Source organism: Chrysemys picta, chromosome 14 (genome assembly GCF_011386835.1).
Source record: "Chrysemys picta bellii isolate R12L10 chromosome 14, ASM1138683v2, whole genome shotgun sequence".
NCBI classification, from domain to species: Eukaryota; Metazoa; Chordata; order Testudines; family Emydidae; genus Chrysemys; species Chrysemys picta.
Window position 1 is genome coordinate 27,433,927 of NC_088804.1, and position 12,847 is coordinate 27,446,773.

The window sequence follows — 12,847 nt, forward strand, 5'->3', positions numbered from 1 at the left end:
CTGTGTATATTACTCTTATGAAACCTCTCTGGAATTTTCAGTAAGATGGTTACTGTCAGCAGTAATCTTAGAAATACCAACTGTAATTAAAAACTTCGCATTGAAGAAATTATTGCTCTAGACTCTATTTAGTCATTTTCCTCAAAGAGTGCAGCATAGGTGTAAAAATGCTAACAGATCAGTATAGTAGTGTTTTGCATCCACTTTGTGCTGGGTAAGTGACTAAACAAGGTGCAGGGCAACAAAGAATCAGGCTCTTTGTTTTCAAATATAGTTCAGTTTAAACATGGTGAGAAATATTTCTCATTTATATTGCTTTCCTGAGGTAAATGTATGCAGTTTTCTTTTAAAAGCACCTTTGCCTTTGGTGAGTCTTTCTCTAAGGATTCTGTCCTTTCTTTGTCTCTTGCCACCACTTGGTTATACCACAAGAGAACATTGCATCAGAACAAACATCATAGATACTTTTACGGTCCCCAGTCCCTTATGATATTTTTTTCATGTGCATTTCCAAAATGCTTTTCTGTTGAGCTAATCAATTATTTTACTGTTAAATAGAAGTTAGGTAAGATAGGTAAAGAGAGTTTCTTTTGAATTGTATAAGATGTATAAAAGCTGATGGTATGCGGGCTCTATCCACTAGCAGTTTTGTCACACCGTCCTTCTCTATTTCAGTGCATTCCTTTAGACTCTGTCCAGCAGACTGTAAGTGTCCTACTTTGGAACAATCTTTTGCTTAGAGGGCTTTGTGTGGTTCCTTTGCACATGGTGACATTTACTTTAAGGGCTAGATTCTGATATCTTTACTCATGTCGAGTAGTAACTTACTCCACAGATAGTCCCATTAGCTTCAAGTTAGTAAAATCTGTAAAATTCTTTGGGCGCCATTTTGATTTTCCAAAGGTAAGTTCATCATTATTACAACACAGAAAATAATGGCTATAACTAAATGAAATCAAGCAGAACACCAGTACATTGTTTACATGTGTATGTTATGCTTGTATATTTTCTATAATTCTTATGAAAAATACATTTCTAAATTTGCCATCTCTTCTATATTTCCAATTTTGATTATGTTGTATTGATGGAATTGTGTTTGATGGCAGGAAAATTAGCATACACAAAAAAATCATTACCACATTGCTTTATTAATATTGTTTTAGTTAATAGAGATATAAATGTTGCAATTCAGTATTTATTCTTTTTTCCTTAAGCATATGTACAAGAATACTTTGTTTCTGTTGGTGGATTAGACATATTAGCTGAAGTACTTATCAAGCTGGTCCGTGATTCATCTAGAAGTTACTCAAGCGCAAAACTTGCAGTAGTGGTAACAAAGACTCTAGATGCTTGCATTACTGATAACTGTGAGTGAATGGACCCCAAACATTTTTATATCTATATATGGTATTTCTAGAAATAAATTAGTAAGGCTAGATTTTAGAAGAAAAGTATGTAGATGGGCATGAAATGGCAAATAAGTGTACATATATTGCACATGTGCAAAATACAGTTTTACATGTCAGAATTCCCTAAACAGTCTCCAACTGAAATTAGAAAGAGTGACGAAAATGTACCTGCACCTGTTGGTATTTGCAGAGACATGGAGGGGTGACTAACAGCTTGATTTTTAGCACATAGATACACAAACAAATTTAGGTGCCCCTAAGTCTTTGGAGCAGCTTGACTTCTTTATAGGAAGCCTCTCCAGTTGTTCTATGGGGAGGATCTTATGTCTGATAAACCTAAGAGTTAGATCTTCATGTCCTCTCCAATTGCAGTGAGTTCTCCATGTGCTGAATCTGGTAAAGGATTTGGGGAACCTTTCCAGAGGTCTACTCCCCGGTGTGCTGGAGAACCCTGATTCATCAGGGCTTCTTCCGCAGCAGGATTTGGGGGATGGCACAGTGTTGGGGCTGGAAAAGAGCATTTACAGGACTGGTCCACTGAAAGGAGGCGATACTGACTTCAAATGTTGGAGTGAGAGCAGGGGAGAAATGGGGGCAATCTCAAGGCTTCTTCAGGGATATGGAGGACATCCTGAAAAAGAAAATGTATTTGTATTGCATTGTGTTGTGTACTTACTGTTTAGTTTAATTTTTTGTCTCTTTAAATTATTTTATACTAATAGCTGCTGTTGGTGATGTCCTGGTAAAGTATCACATTGTGTCTAAGCTACTGAGGTTGCTGACTTCTGACACTCTGGATTCAGGAGAAAAAATTAGTATTATTCTTACAATTGGGCATTGCACAGAAGGTTGTGGTAAGATTCTGATTTCTGTTATGAATTTTGGTTTGTGGCTTTAATCACTTCAATGCCGCATTCCTCAGCAGTTTTCATTAAAATACTCAAAGCAAAATTCTTCCACATAATTCAATTCAATATTAAAATTCAAAGAAAAGGGTTTAGTTTTCTGTAGTGTTCTATCTTTGGTTTTGAAGAGCTGCTATCTCAATACAACATACAGTATCTTCAGGGTTAAAAGAAAGTAGAGTCTCATGAGGAGCACTCAAAGTACCAAATCCTGTTCACCTCATTCACATAGGGTGAAATTCACCTTGTCCAGAGGGCCAGAACAAGACATATGCATCATGTAAGTTCCACTTAAGCCCTATTTTAACTGCTCCAGTAGTACTTGGAGCATAGATGTTGTGCTGACCCTTTGCACAGGGATAAATTTCACCTATAAATAATCTTACTGAATTTAATAGCATTACTTTTGGAAGTGAGAACAGGATTTTGTCTGAAATGCTTTTGCCTGACATTTTAGTGTTTGTCCAAAATAAAGTTGCCCAACTCAGACTGTCAGTTGGTACCCTGTGGCAATGAACGCAAACTGCGTGGATAGTTGCAAGATACTGATGATTGATTGTTTATATTGTTTGCTTTTCTCTCAAGGGCACTCTGGAATCTGTCAAACAGAGAATATCTTGTAAAGCCCTAATCCTGCTTCCTTTGAAGTCAGTGGCAGTTTGACAGTTTCGACAGGAGATGGATTGGGCTGTAAAGGAACTAATTGAATCAAAGGAGGGCTTTGCTCCATGGAAAATATATTGCAAATATAAATTTTATGATCTTATAAAAGAAGAGAATTTTTATTTTATTATGTTATTGTTTGCAGAGTTAAGGATTTTTTTTAAAGAAAAGAAAAGATCCAATATAATTAGAGAGTTTAAGATCCTGTCTGAACTATAAAAATGTTTTTGGAAAGTTATGCAAATGTTAGCATAGTTTTAGAAAACACAATTTTAGACGATTACATGAATTATGCATGGGACGACGGTTCTTTTCTTGCCCAGGGAAGAACTGATTCGATAGGCTCTGCTTCCAATGCAGATTTCGAACTGGAGTAATCCAGACAGTTGTAAATCATAGTTTACACTATTCACATGTACATGAGAGGTTTGCACTAATGCAGCTACCTTAGTGCAAAAAACAAATAAAACAACCAAGAACCCTAATGAAAAATAAGGCCCTAGTCAACAACTGAAATTCACTTGGGTCCCATTTAATAAATATACAGGTTTTTTATTATCTTAAACTCTAGATTTTTTTTAATGCAGACTTTTAATTATGGATAACTATGTATTTTTCACTTGAATTAGCAGTATTTACTTTTTAGCTGACTCAATCCTTATTGGATTTGCTTAAAGTGACTGTTTCATACAGTAAGTTAGAAGTTATGAATCATCCCTAATTGCTTCCTAAACTGGACAAAAAATAAATAAAGCAATTCATATAAAGTAGTTCATGCATTATACGGAAATTACCCAGATACGATTTAATGAATTTGGCTCATGATAAAAAGAAACGTTTTGCTGAATGTTATTTAAAGTTATTTATACTGTCTTCTAAAGATAATGTAAGAAAACTGTGAAACCATGGTACAAGTTAGAAACTGATTTATTTTCCTTTAATGCTAATCTTCTTTAGAAGAAAATCAGTATGATCTGCTTAAGAACAATGGCCTTCCACTTATGATTCAGTTATTAACGGAGTCTCAGGATGAAGAAGTAAACAAAGCTGCTACTTTTGTGCTGCAAAATTGCAAGCAAATCAGTAAGCTTATTGTTGTTTTAAAAAAATGAAATTCATTGTTCTCAGTATTTAAGATTTGTAAACCTTCAAAATAATTATAACCGTAGCAGGTTGGTGATGCAGTGCACTTCAGTAACCTTTGTTTTCCTTGGGAATAGTTGTATATTTACCACCATAGAATGATTATAACATTTAGGGGGGGTGAAAGAAAAATTGCAGAGATTCAGTTGAATGCAAAAATGTGCGGGCATAATCTGTGAACAAAAGGCTGATTCCCTTTAAATTATAGGGTTGCCAACTTTCAAATTCCACAAAACTGAACACCCTTGCCCCCCCGCCTCACTCCCGCTCAGTCCATCCCCCCTTCTTGCATCGCTTGCTCTCCTCTACCCTCACTCACTCCTTTTCACCGGGCTGAGGCATGGGGTTAGAGTGCAGGAGGGATTGAGGGCTCCGGCTGGGGATGCTGGCTCCAGGGTGGGGTCAGAAATGAGGGGTTCAGGGTGTGGGAGGGGGCTCTTGGTTGGGGTGGGGGTTGGGGTGTGGGATGGATTATGGGCTCCTACGCCTAGGAGCTGGAGGGACATGCTGGCCGCTTCCTAGGAGCCACACAGAGCTGCGTAGGGAGCCTGCCAGCCCCACGCCAACCGGACACCTGGCAATCCTATTAAATTAGCTCTGCAAGGGTAGCCTTGGCCTCACTCCAACCTGCGATACTGTCTTTAGAGACAGAACTGGTTTTTAGCAGCAAGTGGTGTCCTATATATGTTGATTAATTTGTAGACATAACTCCACCAACCGTTTAGGTGCTGATTCTTTCTACTGCTTATATTAGGTAAAAATAATAGAATTGACAGTTATGGCAAGACGTTATACTCTTTTCAGTGTGTTCTGTGGCTGAGTTTTGTTTGTTGTTTTTTATAAATGAGATGTGGTCAAGCATTTTTTCAGTGCCGTGACCTGAATGCAACAGATTCATTAGAAAACTCTATTTTATCTTTAATTTACTTATAAAAATATATTTGTAACATTCAGTTTGTTCTAACATGTGAACCAGTTTTTATAAGCTCAGGTTCTTCTTCGAGTGCTTGCTCATATCGATTCCAATTAGGTGTGCGCGGCACCACATGCACGGCCGTCGGAGAACTTTTACCCTAGCAACGCCCGGTGGGTCGGCCGTGGAGCCCCCTGGAGTGGCGCCTTCATGGCCCTGGATATATACCCCGGCCAACCCAGCGCACCCTCAGTTCCTTCTTACTGCCCATGACAGTCGTTGGAACTGTGGAGCTCGGCTTTGCTGCTCTCCACTTTCCCTAGCATTTTTCCTCTCAACACTGTTAATAGTTTAATAGTTTATAGTTAGTATAGTTATAGAGTTTTTATATAGTTATAGTGTAAATAGTTCTACATAGCGGGTTGTCAGGGATCTTCCCTCCTCCCCACCGGTAGCTTGGGCTCATGCCCAAGGTTCCGGGCTTTAAACCCTGCGCATCCTGCTCCAAGCCCATGCCAACGGGCGACCCCCATGACTCTTGCCTAAAGTGTCTGGGGGAATCTCATCAGATCGAGAAGTGCAGGATCTGCAAAGGTTTTCAGCCCTGGACTAAAAAGGAGTGGGACTTTCGTTTGCGACAGCTCCTCATGGAGGAGACTCTTAGCCCTTAACCTCCAGCACCACGCCAAGACCCGGCACCGAGCGCTTCGGTGCAAAGCGCCCCGGTGGCAACAGTAGGAACTGCACCAGGGTTGGACTCTGATAGAGACCCGCAGCACCGGCGTTCCCCGGCACCGCAACTGACATCATCAGTCCAGCATCGCTCCCACCCGCCTGGTCACAAGTGGCACCTTAGACCGGAAAAGGCTGGCCCACCTCAGCAGACACCAGCCTCCCTGGATCCACCCTCGGCGCCGCATCCCGTAGAGAAGTGGCCGGGGCACAAGTGCCGACTTCGGCATTGTTGACTCCGGCACCGAGAGCAGAGCTGTTGAGACCGGTGCGTCTGGACTCCCCGACACATAGCGTGGTTGAAGTCCAGTTGCCATCGACTCCAGACACATTTGCGACTGCAAGGGAACTGATTGCTATGACAGCATCAGTATCCCCTCAGCAGACAAAGACACTGGTTCCTGCTCGTCTGGTCCCATCCTGGGGCAAGCCAGCCCTTATCCACACAGCACTGTCAGTTGAGCCACGGCACCAATCCCGCTCTCAGCACCGTTCCCGCTCCCGACGCCACTCGCAGTCCCGGCACCGCTCTCCTTTGTGGCGCTGGTCATACTCACGGCACCGATCAGATTCCTGGCACTGTTCTCGGCACCGCTCTGTACGCCGGTCACCGTCCAGGAGCAGATCTCGGTCCAGACGCCACTCCCAACGACGATCACCATTGAGGACTAGGTCCAGATCTTGGCACCAGTCCAGACCCCTGCACCGATCTAGGGTCACAGCACTGTTCCCCCTCGCGGCGGCGCTCTCCATCTTCGTGGTACTGATCTCCATCGTGTCGACGTGACTTGGTGCAGACCCACTTGGCACCACCCTGGCCATCGTGCTCCGCCTCTCGTTCAACGGAGTCGGACACGGGGTCGTGTCTATCCGACTGCCGCCATTTGGTTCACAGTCGTCTGAACTCAGGGGCTGCTCATTGGCAGGCGCAGGGACAAGGTCCGGTCCAAGGGTCTACTCAATGGCCCTTTTGGACGCCCTGGGCGTACCACCAGCCCCAGGGTGCTCCGTCAGGGGCTTCTTGTTCAGCTCCCTCCAAGGCCACCGTCAGCTGTCCGGCTCCTGAGCCAATACAACTATAACTCTTGGAATTCCATGTTAAAGTTCAAGGAGCTGGTTCCTTCGGAGTCCAGAGAGGAGTTTGGGGCCTTGGTGGAAGTGGAAGACGGCAAGACTATGGTGAGGACTGCATTACTGGCATTGGACACCGCAGACTCTGCCACTCGGACCCTCTCTTCGGGCATTGCGATGAGACGTATATCTTGGCTGAAGCTTCTAGCTTACCACCGGAGCTTCAGCAAACATTACAGGATCTCCCCTTTGATAGAGAGGGCCTGTTTTCAGACAAAACTGACTCGAGGCTTCAGAGCCTCAAGGACTCAAGGGCCATAAAGCGATCGCTGGGGATGCATACACCGGCTACCCAGCAGAAGCTATTTAAGCCTTAGCCCCAACACTCCTATCTTCCTCCTCGGCCGAGGCAGGACTTCTATAGGAGGCGGGGGCGTAATACCAGGAGGAAACCCTCCAACCACCAACCCAGCCAAAGCCCTTCCAAGCCCTCAGCAGGCCCTAAGCAAAACTTTTGAAGGGACGCTCGACGACGATGTACCGGACCTCGGTCAGGATCCTACCCCACCCTTCCTGAATCGTTTATCTCGTTTCCACCATGCTTGGTCCCTTATAACCACGAACCATTGGGTTCTTCGCATGGTGGAAAGGGGATACTCTCTCCAATTTTCTTTCTTCCCACCCTCCTCACCGTCCCTCTTCAGGGATCCGTCCCTTTTCAAGGACCCTTCTCACGAGCAACTCCTCATTCAGGAGGTTCAAACGCTCCTATCCATGGGGGCGATGGAGGAGGTTCCAAAGGGGCAAGGGGTTTTACTCCCGTTACTTCCTAATACTCAAGACAAAGGGCGGGCTTCGGCCTATTCTGGACCTGTGCGGACTCAACAAATTCATGGTAAAGTTGAAGTTCCGCATGGTCTCCTTGGGTACCATTATACCTTTCCTGGATCCCTGTCGCTGCCCTCGACATGAAGGATGCATATTTCCACATAGCAATCCATCCGGCACACAGATGCTTCCTCTGCTTTGTGGTCAACCGCGAACACTACCAGTTCACGGTCCTTCTGGTTGGCCTTTCCACAGCCCCCCGGGTGTTCACCAACTGTTTGGCAGTCGTGGCAGCCTCCCTTCGTCAGAGACGGATACAGGTATACCTGTATCTCAACGACTGGCTCATCCAAGGTCGCACCAAAGAACAGGTGCAATCCCACGTTCAAGTGGTCACGGACATGTTTTCTCAATTAGGTCTTCTCATCAATGCAGCGAAGTCAACTCTAGAACCAACCCAGAGAATAGAATTCATCAGGGGCATCCTAGATTCCGTGCGTGCCTCAGCCCTCCTGCCGGACGCTCGTTTCCACGCTCTGACGGGCCTCATCTGGAGCCTTCAAAGCTTCCCAACCTCGACGCCAAGAACATGCCTGAGTCTCCTGGTCATATGGCTTCCTGCACATACGTGACCAGACATGCCAGACTTCGGCTACGACCGCTGCAGGCCTGGCTGGCATCTGTCTACCGCCCAGGTCAAGACAGCCTGAACCTGGTGGTCACTGTTCCAGAAGGGGTCCTGGCCTCCCTCCAATGGTGGCTAGACCCAAATGTGAAGGAGTCCCCTTCCACACCCCTCAGTCCTCCTTGTCCCTCGTCATGGACATGTCAGCCCTGGGATGGGGCGCTCACCTCGGGGACATCTGGACGCAAGGCCTATGGGTCCTGTCCGATCTCTCTCCATATCAACGTACGGGAGCTGATGGCGGTGCGTCTTGCGTGCCAAGCCTTTCAGGAGCGATTGCACGGTCGTTGTGTGGCGGTCCTCACAGACAACACCACGGCCATGTTCTATATCAACAAGCAAGGGGGGGGCTCGTTCCTGCCCCCTCTGTCAAGAGGCCATTCAACTCTGGGAGTTCTGCATAGCCCATTCCATTCACCTGGTGGTGTCGTTTCTCCCAGGGGTCAAGAACACGTTGGCGGACCACCTCAGCAGCTCCTTCCAGTCCCATGAGTGGTCGTTCCACCCCGATGTCATCCACTCCATCTTCCTAAAGTGGGGATTTCCCCAGGTCAACCTGTTTGCCTCGCGCAGCAACCGGAAGTGCCTGGCGTCTCCAGGGCCGCCCCCCCCGGGCTCTCTCCCAGACACCTTCCTACTCCCGTGGACGAGAAGGTTGTTGTACGCCTTCCCGCCATTTCCCCTTGTACACAAGGTCCTGATCAAGGTGCGCAGGGACAGATCATGACTGATTCTGGTCGCCCCAGTGTGGCCTAGGCAGCATTGGTACACCATGCTGTTAGAGATCTCGGTGGACGCCCCGATTCCACTGCCTCTCTTTCTGGACCTGATCACGCAAGATCGCGTCCGCCTCAGTCACCCCAACCTGCAGTCCCTCCACCTCACGGCATAGATGCTGCATGGCTGAGCCACTCTGAACTTCTCTGTTCTTGTTTGGTGCAGCAGATCCTGTTGGGCAGCAGGAAACCTTCCACTCGGGATACGTATATGGCTAAATGGAAGTGATTCTCATGCTGGTGCGCTCTCCACGACATGCTTCCCCTCCAAGCGTCCGTGCCTCTCATTCTAGACTATCTTCTGGACCTGAAATAGCAGGGCTTGGCGATCAGGGCGTGGCGATACCATCCATCAGAGTTCACCTGGTGGCCATCTCAGTTTTCCACCCGGGAGTGAATGGCCGATCTGTCTTCGCCAACCCCGTGGCTGGTAGGTTCTTCAAGGGCCTGGACCATCTATATCCACAGGTACGACAGCCTGTACCCACGTGGGACCTCAACTTGGTTCTCTCCAGACTTATGGGACCCCCGTTTAAACCTTTGGCCACATGTTCCCTTTTGTACCTCTCTTGGAAAACAGCTTTCCTTGGTGCTATCACTTCGGCGAGGTGTCTCTCTAAGCGCAAAGCTCTTACATCGGAACCACTTTACATGATCTTCCATAAGGATAAGGTGCAGCTACGGTCTCCTCCCAGCGGATCTCTTCTTGGATCACATCATGTATTCATGCTTGCTATGATCTGGCTGGGATCCCGATCCCCCAGCTCACTGCTCACTCCGCAAGGGCTCAAGCCTTGTCGGCAGCCTTCCTGACCCAGGTGCCAATCCAGGAGATCTGCAGAGCTGCTACTTGGTCTTCAGTGCATACGTTCGCCTCACACTATGCCATCGTTAGACAGGCCAGAGACGATGCGGTATTTGGTAGGGTGATCCTACAATCCACGGTACTTCACACCGACCCCACCATCTAGGTAAGGCTTGGGTCACCTAATTGAAATCGATATGAGCAAGAACTCGAAGAAGAAAAGATGGTTACTCACCTTTGTAACTGTTGTTCTTCAAGATGTGGTGCTCATATCCATTCCAAACCCACCCTCCTTCCCCTCCTTCCCCTCTGTTGGAGTAGCCAGCAAGAAGGAACTGAGGGGGGCGCTGAGTCGGCCAGGGTATATATCCAGCGCTATGAAGGCACCACTCCAGGGGACTCCAGGGCCGACCCTCTGGGTGTTGCTAGGGTAAAAGTTCTCCGACGGCCGTGCACGCAGCACGCGCACACCTAATTGGAATGGATATGAGCAACACATCTCGAAGAACAACTGTTACAAAGGTGAGTAACCGTCTTATCTATGTGCAACTCTATGCCTTTATTTGTGCACACAATTATTGTGATTGTGTGTGCAATTTGGGTAATAGTTTGTACTTAACTGCATAATTATCTATCCAGACTACTGCAGTACCACATATTCATATATGGGTGCATAGTTGCAAGCAGATTTTTGCTTGTAGGACTTGGCTCACTTACAAACAAACAAAAACCCTGGCTTATAGTGTATTTCCTGCTGAATTTCCAATTTTGGGTGGACAGTGATAAAATATTACAATCAAACCTTAACGTATGGCCTGATCTTGATAAGTACTGGGCAGCTACAGCGCTCATTGAAATTCAGATCAGGTCCTCCATGGTAAAGTTGTTTTTCAAGGAACAACTTCTACAGAAGCAAGGTTTACTATAACTGCAACTCAGTATGACCCCAGTTCAGCAAAGTACAGAAGCACATGCCTACTTTTAAGTACATGAGCAATTCCAGTGGCTTCAGAGAGACTAGTTACATGTTTAAATATCTTGATGAACTGGGACCAATAGCTATAATTGCAGTTTACATTTTGAAATACATTGAAGTTATATGGAACTTTCATTCTACTTCATTATCCCCAAATTTACTATAAACAGGTTGTAATATACACTGCTACCTCGATATAATGCGACCCAATATAACATGAATTTGGATATAACGCGGTAAAGCAGTGCTCTGGCGGGGCGGGGCTGCGCACTCCGATGGATCAAAGCAAGTTCAATATAACGCGGTTTCACCTATAACGCGGTAAGATTTTTTTGGCTCCCGAGGACAGCGTTATATCGAGGTAGAGGTTTATATTGTAACTGAATAGTGGATTTAGGATTTTTATTTTTTAATGTTTAAGCTATTAAAAATATAAAAATGAAACATTTTTCAATATACTATTCAGTGTAGAAAGACCACATTTTTATTTTATTTTCTGCTTTACAAAGCTGAGAAATTGTCTCTGAAAATAAATGAATATTCATTAAATCTGAATGATGCAGAACAGTTGAAAATGGATCTACAGATTAAAGAGAGGAATCTAGAGGACTACTGGAAGAAAGTAAAAAAAATTTTACACAGAATAGAACTTCTTGAAAAAGAGCATGATGAGGTAGGCACATTTATTCAAAATACAGTAAACCTAAGCAAATCTCTCAAAAGAAAGCTTTCTCCTCAAGAGTTTAGGGAGAAATAGGAGGAAATACATTAGATAATCTCAGTGAACTGTAAAAGTGGGAAAGAATTGGACATCAGAAACTATGTCCTACAATTCTTCCCTTTGGCATTACTGTATATTATAAAAAGATAGAGATGAGGGGAGGCACTCAGAGAAGGGAATGAATACAAAGTTGAGATCCTAGTTTTAGTGCATTGCGAGAAACAGTACAAAATATATTATATTGTAGAAAATCCAGTTCTGTAGTACTTAGTATGCAGTTAATCCAGGTTGAACAGTGTGACAGAAAAAGAATACCCACGTTTTTTTAAGTGTCTGTAATGCGTTGTGCTCACCACCTCAGTGGCTCCTGTTGGTCACTCCAGGAATTAGCTCTGTCCTAGCCGCGGAGCACCCTCTGTGGGTGGTGTCCCACCCGTTGCCTGCTCGGCTGTGCTGTCTGGGACCCATGTTGCTCCCTGTCTTGCGGCGTCCTCTTCTGGACACAGCCGTCCGGCTGTGGCCCTACTCTATTCTCCCCTCTTCCAGGGGGGTATCAGCAGTCCTCAGTCTGTATCTGCTTTCGTGCAGTCCTCAGAGACAAGGCACAGTCCATTGGCCATGCTCCTCTGTGGTAAAGTGCGCTGTAAGGGGGGAGGGGAGGACCCAGGCCCGCCCGTTACTCTGGGTCCCGATCCAGGACCCTCTAGCAGCAGCTCCCATGTCCCTCCTTCAATCCCCTCTTCTCCCTGTGAACCCTAGGCCACTTCCCCTTGGCCCATGCACCTTCTTGGCCCATTTCCACATTTGTGTGTGAAATGCCTGTGCAGTCATAATAACTTAATGCACAAATGTGTACTCAAATTAAGCATCCAAATATCTAGCTCTAAAATGTAAATGCTTAAGCCTTCTTATGCTAGGACTCTGTTTATATCTTGTTTGAATTGATAGACCCAGGTAACTATCATGGTTTATTAAAAAGTAATAGTCTATATGTATTTCAAATTAATTAAAATGTTTCTTATGTTTCAAGGATATATGCAGCAACTTTCAAACTGTGGAAACAGTACATAGCCATCAAAAACAGTATCCAGCTAAAAAAGCTATATACTTTCTGTAACATAAGGGAACAAATCAGATTAAAAAAAAAACCTTGTAATCAACCCTGTGATAGAAATGGAGATAAAGAACCCAAATTATGCCAAGTGACAAAGCTAGAAAAT

The 12,847-nt window shown here is 45.2% G+C and overlaps 1 protein-coding gene across 3 annotated transcripts in view; it reads left to right on the top strand.

Annotated features, from left to right (window-relative positions):
- The window catches only part of TERB1 (telomere repeat binding bouquet formation protein 1), a 40,358-nt gene that overhangs the window by 8,461 nt on the left and 19,050 nt on the right, over window positions 1–12,847 (top strand). For all 3 annotated transcript variants that reach the window (XM_042852153.2, XM_065567243.1, XM_065567244.1), the window contains exons 8-11: window positions 1,215–1,367; window positions 2,132–2,263; window positions 3,935–4,060; window positions 11,416–11,579. In XM_042852153.2, the coding sequence (XP_042708087.2) occupies window positions 1,215–1,367; window positions 2,132–2,263; window positions 3,935–4,060; window positions 11,416–11,579 (575 nt within the window). The remainder of the gene's footprint in view (window positions 1–1,214; window positions 1,368–2,131; window positions 2,264–3,934; window positions 4,061–11,415; window positions 11,580–12,847) is intronic.